The sequence below is a fragment of the Bactrocera latifrons genome, unplaced genomic scaffold (assembly GCF_001853355.1).
Source record: "Bactrocera latifrons isolate USDA-ARS-PBARC rearing strain unplaced genomic scaffold, ASM185335v1 scaffold_171, whole genome shotgun sequence".
NCBI lineage: Eukaryota > Metazoa > Arthropoda > Insecta > Diptera > Tephritidae > Bactrocera > Bactrocera latifrons.
Window position 1 is genome coordinate 225,508 of NW_017535197.1, and position 23,616 is coordinate 249,123.

At 35.0% G+C, this 23,616-nt stretch overlaps 3 protein-coding genes across 3 annotated transcripts; 2 read left to right on the forward strand and 1 right to left on the reverse strand.

The window, feature by feature from the left end:
* Nucleotides 1-38: 38 nt before the first annotated feature.
* LOC108966938 (DDB1- and CUL4-associated factor 5) lies at nt 39-22,295 on the reverse strand. Its single transcript, XM_018930100.1, has 10 exons — nt 21,839-22,295; nt 19,793-20,361; nt 19,223-19,403; nt 18,889-19,155; nt 18,541-18,818; nt 18,342-18,472; nt 17,777-18,248; nt 17,245-17,697; nt 17,056-17,154; nt 39-1,740 (listed from the first exon to the last, which is right to left on the reverse strand). Exons 2-10 carry the CDS (start codon nt 20,019-20,021, stop codon nt 290-292), a joined length of 3,561 nt encoding a protein of 1,186 aa, XP_018785645.1. The 5' UTR covers nt 20,022-20,361; nt 21,839-22,295; the 3' UTR covers nt 39-289.
* LOC108966887 lies at nt 5,264-7,964 on the forward strand. Its single transcript, XM_018930025.1, has 2 exons — nt 5,264-5,988; nt 6,816-7,964. The coding sequence occupies exons 1-2, from the start codon at nt 5,264-5,266 to the stop codon at nt 7,936-7,938; spliced, it is 1,848 nt and encodes a 615-aa protein (XP_018785570.1). The 3' UTR covers nt 7,939-7,964.
* LOC108966939 (glutamate receptor 1) lies at nt 11,420-14,930 on the forward strand. The gene is made up of 2 exons (XM_018930101.1): nt 11,420-11,718; nt 13,772-14,930. Exons 1-2 carry the CDS (start codon nt 11,420-11,422, stop codon nt 14,928-14,930), a joined length of 1,458 nt encoding a protein of 485 aa, XP_018785646.1.
* Nucleotides 22,296-23,616: the final 1,321 nt, after the last annotated feature.

Consider the following 23,616-nt stretch of genomic DNA (forward strand, 5'->3'; position numbering starts at 1 on the left):
CATTAATTTTGAATTGTTCTTATGAAATATGTTTCGTATGTAAGTTGATTTTAATGAATTACTGTTTCTTTTATTATTATTATCTAGCCAAAGAATGCGGCGAATCATCATTTTGTATACAGCTGGTATAAGTGCTTTTAGTGAAAGACGTCGGATGCTACTAGAAAATCGCTCAAATCTTGATACATATAAGTGGACCAACTATTAACTTTTTCCGTTCTTATTCAAAACAAAAATGTGTTTTTCTTATCCGTTTTGTTTGTTTGTAGGTATTTTCATTTTCAGTCAATTAATCACTTTCTTCAGAGTCTTCGGCAAATTTTTTGCGATAATTGCGCCGTACACGCGCCACCTTCTGCTGAAACAATCCCATTGTTGCATTCGAGTTGTCGTCGCAAAGCGGTAGCATTCGATGACTGATTACAGTTCCACTGTTGTTGGGTGTTGTCCCACCATCGCTGCTAAGCATGCCGCCACCGTTACTGTGATGCCAGCGACTGGTTGTCGATTCACTTGAACTGGGGCAAATGCTGCTCGTTTGGCCAGGTGTAACTGTGGCACCTATACTTATACCGCTATCGGGTGTACGAAGTAACAATGTGGCATTTTGTTGGTGATGTGCATGCGCACTATGCTCGCGATTCAGTTCATAATTATGGTGACTAGCATTGTTAGTTATATTGTTATTCACGCTACCATTGCTGATGCTTCGGTGGTGTATTTTTTGTAAATTAGTTGCAGCCACCTCAGACGTATCATCACCTACACAAATTCCATTCAGTTCCATTGAGTTGTGATGGAAACTGTTATGACTGTTGACGTTATGAATACTGCTACTGCTAATCGGATAGTCATGATCGTTATGTAACATATTACTATTGCTGTTGTTGTTGTCGTGATTCCATTTTATGCCGGCTTCAGTGTCCGAAGCAGCATCGTCGTCATCACCGGTCGGTATTATGGTAATCCGGCGCCGTTTTAATGGCGTGGTATAAATGTGTGCACTATGTCTGGTATCGTCGTTACCACTGTTCCCAACATTGCTGCCGTTTAGACCATTTTCGTTGGTTTCAGGAACTACATCGCTAACAATATATGTAGATGAGGCTGATGACTCGACTGCCTCATCGGCATAACTGCTGTTCGACAGTCTGGAGTTCGAATGACTTGAGTAGTTGTCCGAAAACGCCATGTGTGCACGACGCCGGCGATTTGGCATGACAATGTGGCTGATGCTACTCCCGCTACTATTATTAATATTGTTGTGATTGATATTCACACTTCCATCGCTAATGTTACTAACAATGAATAGCGAATCTGCGTTTTGTGTTTGAGGTAGTTGAGTTGTTTCTATTTCGCCCGACACGGTATTATTGATAATTGGTGTTGTGGAAGAAGAGTCGCTGGATAATATCTGTGGATTTTCAGTCACTTCCCTTGCGTTTGAGTGGATGGGAGAGTGTTGATTAATGACACGCTCCACGCCAAAACTAATCAGACGTTCTGAATTCATATTCGGTTCATTAAGAATGTTGGTGCGCTCCCTGACTGCAGCGTCGTTAATGCGACGTACGCCATTTAATTTTTTTGTTGGCTGCACTGTTGGATCGACCTCAACTTCACCGATGTTATGACTGCGACGTTGAAGTGCTGATGATGATGACGATGGCTCCTCGTCGTCCTCGTACTCATCAGAGTCAATTATGTTTTGCTGCTGTTGCCTTAAACGGATTATGTCATCTGAAAGAAAAGAAATGTCATATTAATTTAGTCGATATTATGCAATAAAAAAGAATTTCGACTTATAATAAACAATTTACATAAGTAGCAAAAGTAACGAACTTGCTGACCATAAAGCCAAGGAAACTAGAAATGAACCTTCAGCCAACTGCATTTATGTAGGTGTCTGTATGTATATATATGTGTATAAATGTAAAAGGAGAGGGTAATGTTGTAATAGGAAAAAATTGCTTATTTTGAATGAAGGGCTATTCATCCGCCATTCCCTTAAAAACCAGTATGCAGACCTTACAACAGAAAGTCGACTGGGCTACTGCAAGAAACTTGCTGCGACAAGTTTTACCCTACTGACGAATTTTCACACTGTCTGCCGATGAAAAGGAGTGGAATTTCCTTTTTATTCTGTATTCCAACAAATGGCTACAGATTTTCTGGCGAGAGTGAGTAAATAAACTTCCTTAGGGCTATGTACATATTTGAAAGTTGGTACGATTATTTTATAAGCAACAGTAGTGGTCGAATGAATTGAGTGTGCAACAAACATTCTTTGGGACGAAAGTTCACAAAATATACGTTTTAGGAGATGCCTGGCCAAATAACTGATATTTGATATTTGAGGCTTATATCAGTACTCAACCAAGATTTTACACTCTCTTTTCGTCAAAAATTATTTAATGAACTAACTAAAAAATATAAGTTATTTGGCCAGGCATCTCCTAAAACGTATATTTTGTGAACTTTCGTCCCACGTTATTAGTGTTATAGCTCAGCGGCAAAGGTAAATAAGTGAAAAGGCGTGCAAATAATAGATTACCATTTGATTAGGCAATTACATGATGTTTATTCACGCCTTACATTGGATACATGAATAGCACGTGCACACGCAAAAGTAGTTAAATATTAGATCTTTTAGCTTCAAATGAATTCCGAGGCAAGGTAAAAGGGCGTTAAGATTCTTGTGAGATTATAGAAAAGGCGCACATTTAACCTTCTACTTTTCAAGATCGCCACATTTGAAAGCTTATACGCGATTCAATTGGTCAAATCCGGGAAAATCCATAAATATATTACATATATTATATAAACATATTTACTATGCACTATGTGGTCAGGAAATTTTCATCGTGTACTATACGAATCAGAGTCGCAGTTTTATCTTGACATGTGTCATACCCTGTAAGAAGTGTTAGGAAGAAAGAAGCTATCGGCGTGGTGTGTATTTTATTTACTCATAGCAACTTGATGCTGTTTAAGCGCAATCCGAAGGCCGTCGATGAATTGCGTTCACTGGTATACACCAGAGGCCAGGAACACTAAACACAGAAGACTTCCCGAGCGAATATGCACCGGAAAAAGCTTACGCTGTTCTGATGACCATCGTTTTCAGATTTTCAAGGGGTGTGATCTACTAACCGCCGACGTTGAATTCCGGAAAAATCGCAACAATTTGGCAAGAAAAAGGGTCAAAATTTATATACCGCGCATACGAAAGAAATTTCGGGATTAATGAAATCTATTGGAACTTCCACCAAGTAAGTCTAAGTTTTATTGACAACTGAGAGATTACTCTATTTGCCGTCCCACTTGGGGGAAGAGGACCTCATATATACTTGTATAGATGATGAGATGTGAGCATTAAGCTTTTAATGTTATTTATATTCAATTCTGTAAACCACTGTTTCTTTTCCTACGAACTCAAAAATTTTTTCTATTTTATTTTTTGTAAGATTGTTTTCTTTGTATTTGTACAAAACAACTTCTTAAAAAATTTTAATATTATTTAAATAGCTTATTTATCTTCAGAAATAAAATGCAACTTTTTTTGATATTTTAGCCCTGCCAATGTTGAAAATCGCAATACCTCAAAAGAGTGGAAGTTCGACAAAAAAGCAAGTTTCCAAATTTTAATTACTCTTAGATTGAAAATTTGCTCTCAGTTTAGTTGTTTTATTACATCAGTTACATAATAGCACTTAGGACAAACAATTAAAAGGCTTCATTCTGGCTCAATTTCTCAAAGCCACCTAAAGCTCTTCAACTTTTATCTACAGAATACTCGGAAATGTGTTTTAATTTTATTCATATGCATACATGCTTTTTTTAAATAAAAATTTGGTCTTTAAAATGTTAAGGGGTTACATGGGTTTAGGGGTTTCAAAAAATTGTTTATAGTCTTATTAAACTCCACAACACCTAGAATATTGTTCTAAATTTTCAAGGTGATCTGAGTAATATCTTCGGAGATACAGCGTTGAAAACTTGTGCGCTCGAGACTAGCAAAGCTAAGTACTCCGTCTTTAAACGTATTATTCTAGAAACGGTGTTTTTAAAGTCGATTGGCAAGATTTCTCGAAAACTACTCAACCGATCTTAATGAAATGTTACCCAAGTCTTTGAGATACAAATCTTAAAGACTTGGACTAACTATTTCAAAAAAATTTCGCTGAAATGTTTAATTTTTTTCTAAAAATATCTGCCAAAAATTCAATTTTCAGTTTATTTCCTTCGTCCTAGTTTTAAGTTAAGGTTTTAATTAAAACGCGTATTTTTTTTACTGTAAATGGTGTTGCAATGGCCGAGTTTAAAATATTTTTTCTAAAAATTTCAGAATTTTTTTTGTTAATAGTTTATGTTTGTAACATTAAAAAATCTAATAAAATATTTAATTGTCTATATGAGAAAAAAAAATTGTAGAAAAAGGCTGTTTTTTACCCGAGGAAACCCATGTACCCCATTAAATGGTTGTTGAGTGAGTGTTAAATGAGTAAAATATGGCAATTCGCTGTGACCCAGCAGGTGTCAAAATTATAAGTAGTATTATTGGTTCCAATCATAATATAAGTATATGTATGTATTTATGTGTACAAAAAGTTAATCATTCATTGAATTTGATACTGTCAGCTACTGTGAGATGCGTAAAGACGCATTAATGTTCACAAGGGTCTATAAGACTCCTAAACGTAAACATTTACATACATACACGTGTATAAGAAATTGCAAAATAAAGCGATATGTCTCGTTTACAGGTGGCAAAAAAATTGATTTCTAAATAAGCAATTGTGTGCATTTATTATATGTAGGTAAGGTATAAGTGTAAGGAATATTTGGATATCTCTGTGTGCTGTTTGCTGCGATTGAGCAACATTTATTTAACGACACCCTTTGAGAAAACATTCATTTGTTTGTTTACAAAACTATTGGCGGTCCACACAAAAGGAGGACCAACAAAGGACACACCAACTGGTGGTGAAGGGTATGGTAAAATGCAAATACTACTATGTGCACCACTTTACAGGACACCATAAATTCGGGATTATAAAAGGATCGTAAGTGTCAACATCTAGACAGTGTGCTTGCTAGAGTTATTTAGCGCAGTGTCTCGCAATTTTCGTTATACTTGAATATATGTACAGGTACTTTGTATGTACCCCGCACAACGCATGAAGCTATGATTTACTATGTTTTATTACTACTTCCTTTGTACTGTACAGAGGCTAAAGTACAACAACAATGGCAATATGACATGATTTCAAATACGACAAATACAGCGGTAAATTTAGAAGAAATTGGAGAGAAACTTCATAGATACACCTGGCAGATACCCTACCTCAATGTGTTGCTACGTGCGAAGCAATTGGAACGCGATGACGAAAACCCATATGTGCGTTGGTTCCTTCGTCATAATAATCTACCGCTAATTATTAAAGTCTATGATGAGCTGGATCTTGTCAATAAGACGGAGTCATTATTGTCAGTTAAAAGCAACCGCGATAGTTTCGTAATTATGACTGATTCGCAACAACTAGCCAAGGTCGCTCAGCGTTTTGTGCAACGAGCGGGGATATTCTTTTTCATACTCAGTGACACGCAACTGCCAGCAGATAATAGTAATGTGCTTCATGCTTTAAATACTTTATGGACTAATTATAGAGTTTACAAGAATTTCTTGCTCACAGTTGAAGGTATTTTTTATTTTAATCCTTTCGACTACAATTATACCCTCCAAAGCTATGGGAAAATTTTTCGTTATGAGCACAGTGAATCGCTGGATACTGCACTGTTTCGGAACATGCATGGCTATCCGTTGCGTGTGCAAATTTTCAAATCAGTCTATGCTCGCCCATATTTTAATCAAAGCAATCCATCGATTAAGGATGTATATGGAGTGGATGGACGTGTGGCAGAACTTTTACAACAACGTATGAACTTTACAATGGCCTTGCAAGAGCCAGATCCCAACTATTTTGGGTATGTATATTTTACAACATCAGTTTGTAATCAACATTAAATTGTTCTTATTTATATTTTTTACCTTTACTGTTAAAGACAGCGCTGTAATTTCTGAACAATTTTTCAGAGCGGACCGGTATAGCCTATAGCTGCTATACAAACTGACCGATCAAAATCAGGTTCTTGTATGGACAACTTTTTTATTTGGGAAGCGTTTTTTAGTTTCGATGGAACCAAATTTAACTTTTTTCTTCGACAATGGTCTGCATGTTTAACATGGGTATTGTCACTTGACCAAAAGATCTTTAGTAGTACTCTAACCTTCATCTAATACTGGCACAGTTTCAGAACGATCTCAAAAGATTGGTTTCAAAGTGAGGCTACATTTATTCTTTTTCGTGGAAGACTCGGATTTGTACTTAATACTTCCAACGGTCCAACTCATTCAGCGACTGAAAAATTGATGAAATTGTGCTGTAAACTGGTCGCTCATCCACGGTATCCTCTTTACTACAAGATTTATGGATGGCTGGGAAAATATTTCAAGATCTAAAGAAAAATCAATTTTGAAGGCCTCATAGTTTCATCATATGCAACCGGGATTAAAAATCTTTCAAATCATGTATTATGTTTGTATGTATAAATACAGTTCGAGATTTTTTGAACACGGTTATCTTAAACACTATTGCTGGTATTTGGACGAGTTCGGTCGGTTTGTCGTAAAGTAAATTGAAACATTGATATGACCATCAAAAGACTGAAATTCTGATTGACTTCATTATTATTGTTGTTTTAATTATTTTCTTGACCCCGCTTGATAGTACATGGTTATCTTCTTATTACAGTGAACGCTCGAAAGATGGTAAATATAATGGAGCGATTGGCTCAATTATTGAGGATAAGATCGACTTGTGTCTCACGGGTTTCTTTATAAAGGATTATTTGGTGGGAGATTACATGGATTTTACGGTAGCCGTTTACGATGATCAATTATGTATTTACGTGCCAAAAGCTAAGCGCGTTCCGCAATCTATTTTACCACTGTTTTCGGTAAATGTAGACGTTTGGTTAGGCTTCATACTGACTGCTTTCGTATGCTGTGCCATTTGGTGCATAATACGACACCTAAATATATGCCTCAACATTAGAAAGTGTGCCGACACACCGCTCGAACGCAGTCAGTGGTGGCAATTCGTCAGAATCTACATAGACACTTGGGTGCTTTGGGTGCGTGTGAATCTTGTGCAGTATCCGCCCTTCAACTCGGAACGCATCTTCATAGCATCACTTTGCCTGGTCAGCGTTATATTTGGCGCTATATTCGAGTCCAGTTTGGCTACTGTATTCATACATCCGTTATATTATAACGATATAAACACATTGCAGCAACTTGATGAGAGTAATCTAAAAATCATATACAAATACTCATCAATGGCGGATGATCTATTTTTTAGCGAAACGTCTCCACTTTTTGCAAATCTCAATAAGAAATTAGTGCATGTGCAGAATTTAAACGCCGATGTAACATTGGATATTGCCAAAAATGGCGGAAAAGCCGGAGTCTCACGCGCCAATTCACTACTGTTGGAATCTTTGCAATTCATATTGTCAAAGCAAGTCTATATTGTACCTGAATGTCCAAAAGATTATACCATTTCGTATGTCATACCGAAAGATGCTCCCTGGGAGGAAGCTATCAACAATTTACTCCTACAATTCGCTTCTTTGGGACTTATTAAAAAATGGATCAACGACATGAAAACCGCAGTTGACATCGATATAATGAAAAGTGGCATGGATTTCGATCAAACCGATACATTTAAAGTGCTTACGGTTAACGATTTACAGTTGGCATTCTATGTGGTCATATTGGGTAATTCTCTGGCCGTATTGTCATTAGTCATTGAATTCTGTCTCAAAAGATGTAGCAAATGTACGAAGATTAAAATGAAAGACGATGGAATATAATGCGTGTTTCATGGTTGTTGCAGAAAATTAACGTATGGGAAAGATTTTACAATGTTCAATAAAATTAAGATAATCTAAAAATTATTATATTCATAAATGTTTCAAAAAATAAAGAAATGTATTGTAACAATTATTAGTCCGACATATTTACTTTCTTCGTTATGGACTAAAGTAACTGTAAAGCCAAAGTCGTTGACTTTATTGTGGTTGTTGTTGTAATGATTCTCCTGATTGCGCTGGACGAAAGCAATATGTAAGTTACCTGTCATCGAAATCACTTAACAGGAAGCCTAAAAAAAGGGGAACTCATTACACACAGCCCATAAAGTGAATGACGTTTAGTACCCTTCGAAAACTGGTCGCATCCGAAATTTGATCGATATATTGTTCCAGTTCGTTGAGATAAAGTTTTCCTGATTTTTCTGGGAGGCGACGCCGCTTCATGCATTGATGTTTATGCGAAAACACACCAGCAAAACCTGCATTGATAGAAGAGTGTTATACCTCTTAGCAGAAAGCATGCAGGTCTTTGATCTCAGATCGATGAGAGACATCAGAAGACATGCTGTTATAGTCCAGATAGCAGTGTTCCTACTGCATCCAGGCTACAATATTGAGGTGCCGTATTAATTACTGGTTAGTAATGTATGTTGCCAACAAAATCTCTTTGTTATTGCCCCAGGTCTTTTGTGTCAATCACGATTGTGTGCTGAGTGAAATAGTGCAGACTTTGGATTGAGAAAGCTCTAGGCTCTAGCTCTCAATGAATATACAAATTATTTTAAAGAAACACAAATGACATCTTTTCCTGGGCCAATACTACCCAGTTCTCAGATTAATAGGTATATTAAGAGATTTCATTTGACTTTATACCCAATTTATAAAATTGGTAAAACTTTTACCGAAACGTTTCAATTGATAAAACAAGTTTATGGCGATGATTGCCTATCCCGTAGCAGAGTGAGAGTTTTCAAAGTGGTCGTGAGGACATAAATAATGATCAACATGTGGGGCAACCAAAATCCGTGATCACCGGAAATTCCATCGGAACTGTGCGTGAATTCATCAAAAATCAGCCGAAGTCATCATTGAGATTCATGGAAATGGAATTGCACATCTCCAAAACATCGAAAGGTGTGTGCACGGTTGATGAAAGTTGGCGTTTGTTGCACGATAATGCGCCGTCTCATCAATCGGCGCTTGTGACCGATTATTTGACCAAAAATCACATTTTCACCATTAACCACCTCGAACCTGACACCGTGCGACTTCTACCTTTTTTGCATTATGCAGACGTAGAAGCCATTCAAAAGGCTTGCACCGGCGTACTAGCGGTCATACCGGCACACAAACTTAAACACTCGTTCGACATGCTTTTGAACCGTGCAAAAAGCCGTATTGAAGCAGAAGGAAGAATAAATTAATTTTGCCGAAAAAAATATTTGTTCTGTCTTTTTTTAAAGTCCTGTTTAATTTGGAACGCATCTTGTATGTATATCGGGCCAACACTCCAAACACTTAAACTCTCCTTTGTTATTTTGTTGCAGCATGTGCAATTTTTTCATTAAATTAACACTTAAATGCAATTGACGTGGTTAATAATGACTATAAATATCATATAATATAAACTTAGTAATTAAAAAATAATTAATTATTTATAAGACTTAATAGTTTTCTGGAGGTACCATTGCAACGCATGGGAGACGTTTGCCTCCAACCTGCGGATAAGGTGAAGTATTGACAGCTTATCTCAGATACAATGCTTTATTGGAGCCTAATATCGAAGAGAAAGCAAAAATATATCAATTGCGTTTAAAATCTGTAGAGGAGCTACACAAATATGGCTGCCCTCATCATAGTAAAGTCTATTATGTTTTCTATCTACATACATGGTGGAAGCATTAGAAAAGGCTACTCAAAAACTAAAAAACTAGAGAGTTTTCTCAAAGCTCATCGGAACTAAGGGATCAATGCCAGTTTGTACATGGCACACGTCGATATATCAGTCAATATCAGTTTTAGGATTCCAGGATATTGTAGTATTTTTCAAGCGAAGGTTGCTACCTTCAGAGAAGCATCTGATCTACTACTCCGAAAGGCAGCCTACTTAGGAACTTAACTAACTGCTCCGATAATAAAGTGGTTCTACTATCATTTAACTCGAGTTTGTCTATGGAATGAATCGCAGGTAACGGTAAAGCTAATGAATTGTCAAGGAAAGGGTTGTAGCTTCGCTGTCCTCAAGATCCTTCTGACCTAAAGTAAAACGAAGGATAGCCAACACCCTCAACAAGGTTAAGCTTTCTCTAATTGCAGGACTTATAACTGGTCATTGATGTCATAACTAGTGTGGGCAGTATTATTGTACATGCAGTTCATTGTAACACGAACATTTCTCTAAGGTTCCCTTTACAAACTTATTGGGAAATTTATCATTATTTTTCTTCAATTGGCAAAAATTGTCATAACCACAAAAGAATGTAATCAATCGTGTAGTTAGAATTATATATATACTATGTAGATACTATCGTTTTGTGGGCGGTAAAAGCAAGGCCCACATGCCTTTCTAATGAATGCCTGACCCATGAGTAATTTTGAATAGTAGGCACAGCAGTGGAGCGTGGCTACGCAACCAATATCAAACAGCGATAAGGATTAAGCAGCTAAATTTGGAAAACTGCATATTACAGTCCATTGATTAGAGTTGACACTTGACACAAATTGTATAAGGGCAAACAAAGATTCTGTCAATTATTTGTCAACAACCTACAATTTATTTGGTGCCAATGGTGCCATGATACGTGCGTTTAAGGTGCAATAGAAAAGTGTACTGTACTTACTGTTACTATGTATGCACGTGTGCACATATATTGAGACATAAAATGTGGATGTGTACATATATCTTGGCAAAGACTTTTCAATAAATAGAGCCTTTATGCCAAAAACAATCTCATTTCATTTTTCATAAGTACGCGTAATGCAGGAGCTTAGAAATCGCTTTTTAGTCACTGCTTTTTTTGCATTCTACACGGCTGAGTTCCTTACAGCCCAGCCGATCGCAACACCCACATTTTTAGACTTGATGTCAGGTCCTATTGAAATGRCCTCTGACAGTGATCAACTACAAATTGGTGTTTTTAGAGAGCTTTTGCAAGGAGTTGATTATCTAAATGTGCATTTGTTTAATGAAACAAACATTGAAAATAGTATTGTGCAGCAGTTTTTACAACAAATATACTGCCCACTTCAACTGAGTGTTGGTGATATAAAGGAGCAATTTCACTTCAGTCAACGACGACACTGGGCTATGGTGATGAGTAGCAGTGACTTAGAAATTAATTTAAATAAATATGTTTCACGCAAGGGTGTATTAATTAATATTTTGCTGGATCAACCGGATAAATAACAATTACTGAATTTGGCACGACGACAATGGATAGAACGTGGAGCATTGCAGATTTTTTATATCATCTCAAATAACATGAACAATAGCGGCATTGAATGCTTATTTTTGAATCCCTTTCCGAAAATTGGTTCAGAACGTGGTGTAATGATTAGTTTGGGTGATGACAGCTACAAGAGTATTTTTCTTAATTTTCATGAGTATCCACTTCGCACATATATCTTCCGCTCCGTCTATTCCGATATAGAAATTTTTATGAACGAAACCTCAAAAAAAGTAATTGGAGCAACGGGGCCTGATGCCAAAGTGGCTTATCTATTGGCAAGTAAAATGAATTTCACGATGGATCTTCAATGGCCGGACGATGGCTTTTTCGGGTATGTCAACAGCCCTTTATTTTTATTAAAAATTAATGTTTTCTGTTTGTTTGTTAAGTTAAAGATAAAATATGAAAAAATAAACGTAAACTTCGGCAGCACCAAGGTTTTCTCATAGCAATTATACATATGTATATAATTGTATATAAGAAGCTTTCGCTAGTTTTTTCTGACGCGTTTTTGATATAAATAATCTTCATGTCGAACTATGGTTATATAGAGTAGGTCGAGAACACAACTCTGTTTGACGCCCAAACCGATTTTGCAGGCAAGAGGACGAGGACGAGGACAAGGAATGCGAAGGCACCGTGCCGTGCCGCTCATGCTCGGCAGACTTTGTGTTCTTGTTCCTAAGAGTTCGCTGCGACGCAATTCGGTATTCCTTTTTATTCTGGAATTTTGGTTGGAAAAGCGCTTGGGTTCAAAAGAATATTTACATATGTTCGGAATTTTTCTGTTATTATCTATGTTTTGTATGTAATAAGCAAATAAAAGAAATGTTTTAGTAAAACGTAAATAAGGACAAAAATTAGGTAATCACAAGCGAAGAGCATAAGAATTTGTGAATGTGATATTAAAGAAAATGCAGAAAATTGTTTGAATACGAGGTGTGTTCAAAAAGTATCGCGAACTTTGTGTTTTTTCAAAAATTATTAATTTATTCATGAATATCTATTTTGTCCCCTTCAAAGTAATCCCCATGAGATATTATACACTTGAGCCAACGGTTTTTCCAATCTTCAAAGCACTTCAAAAAATCATGTTTTTTTATCTTCTTCAGCACCTCCTTCGATGCCGCCTTTACCTCGTCAAGAGAAGCGTAACGTCGTCCTTCATGGGCCTCTTCAGTTTAGGGAACAAGAAAAAGTCGCAGGGGGCCAGATCAGAGGAATACGGTGGCTCCGGTATCATTAGTGTGTTGTTTTTGGCCAAAAAGTCGCGCACAAGCAACGATGTGTGAGCAGGGGCGTTATCGTGGTGCAAAAGCCAATTTTTGTCACATCTTCTCGGCCTTCTGAGAACATTTTGTACCACCGATAATCGTTGTTTCGGTCCAAGGTAGCTTCTCCGTATGCCACAGTCAACATTCGGAATGCAWYCRYGYACTTAATTTCGTTTTTCACACAAAATTTGATACAGGTTCTTTGATCCATTTTTTTGAATAGGTAAGAATCGAAGACGATAGAAAACATGTGCAAGCAAAGCAGCTGTCAACAATTAAATGAACATTCAAAATGGCCGAGCTTGTCGGCATTGCCTTGATCACACGTAACGAGTAGAGCGGCGTAATGAACCGAGTCAGTGGGCGAGTATAGTGGCGAGAGAGTCACTAGAATCACATTTTGTTTACTAGGCCGAGTGCTTCTTTTTTCTTCACTCTTTTGCCCCTTCTGAGCTAATCACTGACTCGTTCGTTGCATGTGAACACGCGTTCGGTCTTCACTCGCCACTCGGTCGATTTTTATGTTGTTTATTTAGTTTCAATTGCATTTTGCATTGTGAAAGAATTGAAATGGCAAATAAGTGGAATTAGAGATGCGGTAGAACTTCGTTAAAAACTCTTTTAAAATGTCTTTTTCTACCAAACATTGTAAATAAAACTTTGAAAAACTTCACTGTCTAACTAGATGAACAAAATACGTGTAAACCTCTACTCGCCAACGCAACTCTCTCGACCGAGTATCATACTCGGCCAGAATACTGTCTCGCCACTGTACTCGTTACGTGTAACAAGGCCACATAAGCGAGAGACATGAGTACCAACATAACGCCACAAAAAATTCGAATATACGTACGCCGTGAAAATTCAAAATTCGCGATACTTTTTGAACACACCTCGTACGATTACCGACATCAAAACAGAATTTACTGATAGGGAGTGACAAAACGCGTACTTGTCTGAACACCATCTTAATATGAAATAAATCTATTATAAAATATTTTTTACTCTAAATTGAATTATTGGGCATCAGTTAACTACAATAATTTAAAAAAATATCAACAATTGTATTACTACCAAGTACTTCAAACATTTTTTAAAATTTATTTACAGCACACGTTTGAAGAATGGCAGTTATAATGGTGCGATTGGACGAATGATACGCTTTGAGTTTGATATTATATTAGCTGGATTCTTTATAAAGGACTATCTAACGCGTGACATTGATTTTACTTCACCCGTATATACTGATGAACTTTGTTGTTATGTGAAAAAAGCTAGTCGTATACCTCAATCTATACTGCCTCTATTTGCCGTGAATATCGACATTTGGATTTCTTTCATATTCGTTGGAATGCTTACTCCATTTGTATGGATGTTGTTAAGGCGAGTGAATTTGAGTGTTATGACAAGAGGATCTGTCCCTTTGAAATTGCAGAAGTTGCAAAAACAGGAAAGTCGTCTGCTAACGCAAAAACACAAACTGCAGTATGTACGCATCTTTATAGATACGTGGGTGATGTGGGTGCGTGTTAATATTGTAAGTTATCCACCCTTTATATCAGAACGAATCTTTATAGCTTCACTCTGTCTGGTTAGTGTGATCTTCGGTGCACTTTTTGAATCAAGTTTGGCAACAGTATACATACGGCCCCTGCACTACAAGGACATCAATACGATGGAAGAGCTTGATGAAGCCAATATAAGAATATATATTAAGCATGGAGCTATGAGAGACGATCTATTTTATGGTCATAGCTCGCAAATATATCAGAATTTACATAAGAAATTACTTTTAATTGGCGAATTAGAAGAGCGTCTTATTCACACGATGGCGGGAGGCGGAAAATTCGCATCTGTTACACGAGCCTCCTCACTCGAACTTGACGACATACATTATTTTTTAACAAACAAAATACATAAAATACCCGAATATCCCAAAAGCTATAATATAGCTTTTTTGCTTCCTAGTCACTCGCCATTGGAAAAGAGTATAAATATATTGTTGCTTAAATTTGTACAAGCTGGACTTATTGACCATTGGATTGCAGATATGAAGTACCAAGCAAGGATTAAAACACGAAATTTTGCGGGATACCTGGACGAGAGCGGCGACAAATGGAAAGTTCTAACTCTAAATGATCTGCAGTTGTCTTTTTATACCATCATATTTGGCAGTATGTTGGCGACAATTGTGTTGTTCTTAGAATTACTCATACACAGCAAACAAGTTAGAGTTGTCTGCAAAATTCGCACGACGAAAGTCAAGTAGTGGTCAATCGGGAAATTATTTACATTGTCCTGAGTCACTCTCAAAGTTCTAATAAGATATTTTGCATGTGTTGAATTACGTAATAAAGTTAATGTTAAACTGTTTGACTGATTAGTGCTTTCTAATGGCAAGTGGAGTAAGGTTTGGTGTTTATTAGTGATAACGCGACGCATATATGATAACGCATAATTCTCAAGGTCATATTATTACAAATTAATCCAATGTAATTTTAACACAATTTGTTTTCTTATGTTCTTGCTACAGATTATTTATAATAATATTTATTAATCCTTAAATATATGTATGTTTGAGATGACATTTTTTTTAATCCGGTATTTGCGATTAAAATTTAAACATTGGTTTTAAAATAAAAAAAATATTATACTCTATTATATATAACGGTTGTAGGGTTATATACAGTTGCGAGCATTGAAATAGTAGTGCCTATTGGCCAAGAGAGTTTTGCTTTAAATTTTGTTTCTTTATGATATTGCCGTCGGTCATTATTTTAGTTATATTCTCTGAAGTATAACGGTCCTGCTGTATATAACAATAAGTGTGAATTACTTACCGTTACTTTTTTAAAGCCAATTTTATTGGGATGTCTGTTTTTATGAGCGAGCAATAAAATAGTAGTGAACGATGAGATGATTGCAAACAGATAATTTTTAATAAAAAAAAATTAATTCTATCAAACAAATAGTAAGTTTTCAGATCTTTTATTAATTATTCAATAAAAAAAACAAAAAAAATATGACTTTGCACTGTATGTACAATGTATTCAATCTGTCATAAACAACGGTAAATCCTACAAGGGAGTGAAAAGAATTGTAGGGTGTTAAGTCACAACGACTCACAATGCAATTATTTATTAAAAAAATACGAAAAATGGGCGCAATATGGATTCTTTCCGAGAATTTTACACCAATCGTTGTAAGATGTGCCAAGACTCGACCTAGAATGTCAGCTATGGAGATTCGGAATGAACTGAACCTGGCCTAAGGTGTTCATATAGTGAGAAGACTTCTACATGAACATAATTCGCAACATCTTGTGGACAGACGTGTCGAAAGTTATTCTATGCGGCGGTAAAGGGTCCCGTCAGTATCTAACACGCTCCTCTAATAGAGAGTACGACCCCAGATTCAGCACAAAAACTATGAAGCTTGGCGGTTTGAATTTCATGGTTTGGTGTGTTTTTCTTMCAGGCCCAATTTTTTTGYGYAGTCCCAATTCACAAGATTACTAGCATAACGGACCGACAYAAATTCGTGGATATAATGCAGTATATTATGATACCATTTGCTGAAGAGGACATCCCGCTGAAATGGATATTTCAGCAGAATAATGACCCGAGGCATACCAGAAGGGTGACAAAGGAGTGGTTTCGGGTCAATGGAATTGAGGTCATGGGTTGGCCAGCTCAATCCCCTGACCTTATTCCCATTGAAAACCTTTGGGCAGACGTTAAGAAAGCCGTATGGAATGACAAACCCAATAACAACAATGAGTTGTGGACCGTAGTGCAGCAAGTAGGGCAGAATATACCACTAAAAAGATGCCAGTCTCGTAGATTCTATGAAGAGGCGTTGTATTGCTGTTATTAAAAATCATGACCATGCTACCAAGTACTAATATCTCGTATAGGATAATTATAAATTTTTTAATTAATAATATATATACATAATAATAATATATATACATGTGTATATTCCATGAAGTTTTATGCGGCATATGTCGGACAGTGAGTATTATTTATATATAAAATTGATTAAAAATATATTATCGAGCATTCCAGAGCAATGTCAAAATTTAATTGATTTGATTTTGACATTGCTCCGTTCCTTTCTTTATTCCCAATACACCCGTTTTAGTATATTGTAATTTTGACATTGATCAGGTATACTCACTAATATATTTTGAAGCAACTTTTTGTATAAATAGTACCGTTCAAGTTGGTCAAAATGTGTGAAATTATAGTGAAACTGGATCATGTTTCATTTTTAAGTAATTATATAAGTATGTAAGTTGATAATTTGTTAAATTTCTTTAATGGCAGTTCAGGGAGTTTCAGGAGTAAAGTTTCCTGCTGTTTTAAGCTATTACAATTTTATTGAGTACTCACCCTTCAGTGTTGTGGTTATTCCGGTGCTTGTGCTGGGAGCATTGCTTGGAATAGTTGAAATAGAAGCGGACATCTCTCTTCCATCGTCTGATGATGTGTCTATAAAATATAAAAACAAATAATATTAATATATAGCTTGGTATATGTTAAGCATATACATATATATGAATATATTACGCAGAAACTCACCATAGACACTACGCTTTTTATATTTTCGGCGTTGGTAACGGTGACTGCTTGTATTCCCTGCTATCGTTGTTGCTTCAGATGTTGTATTGGTTATTGCCTGACCAGACGCCACTGCACTTGAGGTAGATGCAATAGATCCACTTAACACATCTTGATCGATAGTAAAGTTATTTCTGCGTGATAAATTGTGACTATGTCGGTGAGATGCTTGGTTACGCTTTACTTGTGGACGCGAGCGTATCGATTTGCTACAGCTGGCCTCACATTTTCTTGTACTGTTATCACATACTTTTATAATTTTGTAAGGTCGCCTATTTCCTAAGGACGCCCCCTTTATTGCTAAACGACGTAGGCGACTACGTTTGGTGGCAATTAAGTAAGCAATGCGATTAGCAAAAGCATGACGCTGAGGTTTAGCTTTTTTTTTAAAGATTGATTTACGACGTTTAAGATCTTTAAATAGAAAAAACCGAATGAATGAGAAAATTTAAAATAATATCCATAATTTTTTTTCAAAAGTTTTAAAATATACCTTTTCGTTTAGTGAGACGTCGTTTGAGATGTCTTGTGGGACGTTCACGTATTGCATTATTTCCATTAGATACATTGACGGGAACACTGATGGGCTCAGTAACAAGGTCGCCACCATCACCAGCATCATCATCGTCATCGTCATCACTTTCATCATCTAGGCTACTATCTGAACTATCATTCGAGCTAGAGCATGAATGAGTGGCGTCGGAATTATGTGAGGAATCTGTTGAACTGTCCGCATTCCAGCTTTCGATTTCCTGTTGGATTAGCGAATCAAAGAACGCCATCATTCGAGGATCTTCGTTGGTATTACGACTACTATAGTCATGTGACATATGTGACCAACTATGTGGCGACGTAGACATTGAAGAGATATTATAAGGTAAATACAATTCCCTTGGGTTTTCGGGACATGTTGCTTTTTCCATCAACGAACCGGTCCAGTCTTTCTGACAAAACGGACTCCAAAGCTAAAAACAGGGGAAATATCAAAAAAAAGAAAGTTATATAATGTTATAAAATACCTATTAAAAATATGAATATGTGTGATATACATAACTTACCTTTACAATTTTTTCAACTCCAGAAGATGCCAACAGACATTTTTGTGGGTTGTAACGAACTTGATTCACAATGGAACGATGTCCATATAACACCATTTGTGTATTTTCTACCCACTGATCAGTCCTCTCCACTATTTAAGTAATTTTAAATATAAAAATATTCATCGATTTCATAAAGGGACATAAATATTTAACTTACAGTTCACATCGGACACACGCCATACATAAAGGTTAAAATCATCAGATCCAGATAGGACAAATTCATCGTTTTCTCCCGCAAATGTACAACTTTTCATGGTGCATGAATTATAATAATTTCCATGGTAAAATGTGCAAACCGGTTCCGGCGATTGTGTATTATAAAGGATCGGTGGTAAACGACGACGCAGAGCTAATATAAGGCTTCCATTCGAATTGAAACGCACACTCATACAACTAGGTGGATCATCCACCTGACCGCCATATTGTATAACAGGACTGATAAAACATAAAAAGACATCAAAAAATATATTACATATTAATTCATAAGGAGTCAGTTTAAGCTTACTGATGCGGTTTGCGTATATCCCAAAAAGCAGCTCCTCGTTTAGAATTAGCAGTGACTAAAAAATTCCCACCAGCAGGATGAAATTCAACGGCATGAAATGATGTGTGTTGTTGAGCTACCACTAAAGGATCGGCCGTGTCAACACGTTGATCGAACACTAAAATTTGTCCATCCTCACATGCTGTCGCAAAAATACTATCACATTTCGGATCAATGGATAGACCATATACAGGATTATTGTGTTTGAAGACATTGACAAGTTTACCACTAAAAGATATATTACAAAAGCATAAGCTGTATTTTAAGTATTATTTTGGTAAAGTGCTCGACTTACGTCTCAAAATCGTGTGCTATTACCAAATCATCATTTCCACCTGACAATACAATACGATTACAACGATCGAAACCTAAACAGAAGATATTACTGGTATGTTCCGTTTGTAATACACGGGGGCGTCCATGGTGGGCAATTGCTTTTTCAATATCCCATATAAGTACACGTTTATCGTCGCCGCCTAAAAATACGAAGTTACAATTAAAAAATAATCATTGGTAATATTATTGTCCTGGATTTGTAAATATGCTTATTGTTATGTTAATTTCTTTTTATACCATGAACAGGGTACATTAATTTAGCACCGAAATTTGTAACATCTAGAAGGAAATGTCGGAGATTTTATAAAATATACAAATATCATCGAGCTAAGTTGATTTAGCCATGTCCGTCTTTCCGTCCGTCTGTCTGTTTAACTAGTCATTCAGTTTTTAAGATCCCGCTCTGAAATTTTGTACTCGTCCGTTTCTTTTCAAGAAAGAAACTACTTTTGCATCTATTCTCCTAAAAAAAGCCGTTCAATAAATAAACATACGTACATATGTACATACATACATACATATGTCTTACCTGATGCGAGATATCTTCCACCATATGAAAATTCTATGGCATTCACACAGCCGTAATGAGCTCGCAAATCAGTCTTGAATAAATTATTTGCAACTCGATAGCGCTCCGTATATAAATGCCCAGTAAATGTTCGAGGATTGCGTTGAGGCCACAGATTCAATTCGCGTTGCACCAACTGGTGATACAGATTTGAACTAACACCATGCGTTGATTGGGTTGATTGTATCATGTTTGGAGTCAGTTTTGCAGGTTTTATTAAAACATCAAATTGAAAAAATTTATTTATCAATGTTTATGCATTATTATTTTCGTTGAAAAAGCGGATCTATTTTATGTCCTGTATTTCGTAACACTCAATGATTTTTTCCATGAAACAAAAAACATAATCACTTTCTGGAACTGTAAAAGTATGGTAGTATGGTGTTAAGCGCATTCTTGAAGGTATATTACGTATATGAGCATGTGCAAACTAGCTATATACATAAGTATGTTAATATGTCCTAAAAATTAGTCCTCTTATAACCAACTACAATTTTTGTTATAGAAAACTTTTGTATTGGTCTTCAAATCTGTAAATAAAAAAATGCATATTATTAAAATAAGATATAGTATAGTATGTAGATATATACGATTGAAATTCTGTAATTTTAAATATTTCCTATTTAAATTTATACTATGCATATTCACATGACTTTCCTAATTTTCTGTTTTACATCATTTTAGTATAAATGTAATATAATATAGAGTAAAACTAAATTTTATTTAACAAAATTTATCTTCATAGAGAGATAAATTAACTTAATGATCTGAGAGTTTTGGCAGGGAAGGAAAAATAAGAATAAATGTCAATTCAGAATTTTTCCAAATACATATATTATGTTATTATATGTATCATTAATGTCCTAAATCTTAATTTAAAAATATATTTGAAAGGATTTAAAATTGCTCATTTAATGTAAAATGAAGGTTAGTAGGGGTTATAAAACTTGGGCAGCAATTTCGATATTATCGACCTGGTATTGTTCATGAAAAATTCAATCCATATACATACGTATGTATAAGACAGTGCACAAATGTACATATGCGGCTATATTCAGATAATCATTAATAAATTGCTAATCAATTAAAGAATAACAATTGAATAAAAAATATAATTTTACTTAAAATATGTATGTAACATATGTACAAAAAACCTATACAGTTCAACTACTATACTTTTAAAAATTCGTACAATATTGTGGCGATTGAGAACGTGTTACATATGTATGTATGGTATTTACATATATTATCCATGCTTTGCAAAAATAGATTTAAACATATAAAATATATTCACTAAACGTCAAATATGTTCTTATCATCACACAATATGATTACAAGTAAATATACATACATATATATGTATTTACTATATTAAAGCTAATTATATTTGATATATGTACGTACGTATGTATGTGCATATGTATGATTGCTCATTATACACATTGAATATTGCCAGCAATTGTAGCAGAGTCATATCCATTACTCCTACTGATGCTCCACTGATATAAATACATACATACATATGTATGTACGTACTTACATGCAAGCGAAGAATTGAATGACTGAATTTTAGAGGTAGTGACGATACCTAATAACAAAATTGCATTTTGTAATTGTAACAAAGTGAAGGTTATTTCTTAATTCCCAGAATACAATGCGCCTGATCCTTGTTTCTTGTTAAATCCTTGACGTCTACCTCGGTGCAACAGCAGAGGAAGTGAATAGGCACTACCAAATTTACATTCATATATATGAATTTGTATGCGGCCGTATTTAAAGTATCAATATAAATATGTATAATATAGCATATACATAGGTTTGAAATATTGCAGCACCTATTCCTATATACATACATATGTACATGCGTATGTACATATGCACAATTGAATGCTTACACATGAATATATGCATATGCATATACAATCATATGTCTATCTACCTAACTCAGCACTGGATTTATTAAAATTTATATTAACAATTCGATTTTTGATTATTTTGTGCACTTACTGTACGGAGTATGCGGCTAACTCTTCGCACCCAAAAATTACCCGTCTTTTCACTTCACATTAAATGTATTGTGCAGTATTTTACAACACATTCATTTTCAATTTATTTTACTTTTCACTTTACTTCACTTTTCACGGGTAGAAAAATTACGATTCCAATTCGTGCAGCATATATTTAATAACTGCTCATTTCTGAATATTATGCTGCTGACGTTGGATACTGTAGTAGTTGTTGATAGACTGCGTGATAATTTATTTTTGATATATAGACACAGACTTTAATATCTTACTACACAACTTTCTGCTGATTGACTACTAAAATGACAAAAAATTATCTGTTATCCACAATTTGACAGGTCAAACTTCCATTTTCCTCCAACTACGAATAATTGTAAAAATAAAAGCCGTTTAAGAAAGAATACAGAATGGAACAAACAACACACATAATAAACACCGACGACGAAACCAGCTAGTGAGCAATCGCTTCAGCTGCGGAGCTAACTTGATTGTTGGGATTTGTTGATAGCACAGTGGGTCTTGACGCAAAGTCACTGCCCATATTTTATACTTACTATGTATTATACATATATTTACTACGTATCAAAAGTACATAGTAAATAAATTTATGTAGAGCTCCCTGAAACGATAGTGATATTCTTTACCTAAATAGAACTAAATACAGTTATGGAAGCCATATCATATTAACGAGGTCTTCTTTAAACAAGCAAGCCACACTTTTACCTAATTTTTATTTTGCGACAAATAACCACTCAATTAAAAATGTTCAATATATAATTGATTACGTTGCTCGTTCCAGCTCGCGATTTAAGAATATATAATTTCATCAGTATGTTTGCCCAGTTGTTAATCACTGTAATACGTTTAAGTGCAATGCCAAAACGAGAGAGTAGTTATATTTCAACAGCTGACTCTACAGACAGAAAGAGAGATGCAGCTGTGTTGCTGAACAGCTGATTTTTGTTTACGTTAGACAACTGCCATATTTTCATAGTGGGGTCGATTTTTTGAGGTATTTTTGGATTGTGGAATAATTTATATATGCGAGCATTACATATCTGTCGCTTAAAATAAATTTCATATATTTAATATAAAGCTAAAATATCCACATATCTGACTATTTATCTGTATATAAAAGTACTTAAAATTAAAAAATTAATTACTAGACTCAAAAGGCAACATATTTCAGATCTCCCATTTAGGAATTACATAAGTACTAAATATTTAATAACATATATTAATACGGTATTAAATATTACCATTAAGTTTATTAATTTAAGCACTAGAAATAAGAACATTTGATATGAATATTGTATATTATTAATAATATAAGCCAGATTATGATCTTGTTATTTCATTTGCTTATTATTTTTAAAATAGATTGCAAATAAAACATATTTAAAAAAAGAAATAATTCGGGTTTTAATAATATACATATTTGTTATTTAATTTTATTTACTTTACATTTATGGATGTTTTATTCAAGAGAAAAACTTTTGTTCAATTTGAGAAAAATCCAACATTTTTAAAATGAGCAAAAAATATACTTAATGCATGTATTAATAAATTTAAATATGTATATATATATTAAACAGATTATATATATGTACATATGTTCGTATATTGAAGAATAAAGAGGGGAAATTTTTAAGTAACTTTTACACAAACTGACACTTTTTAAAGTTACTTCTATAAAGATTAATTTTTTTCTTGTTGCTTTAATAACATCCTAGGAAAGATATACAAAAGTAAATATAAAAC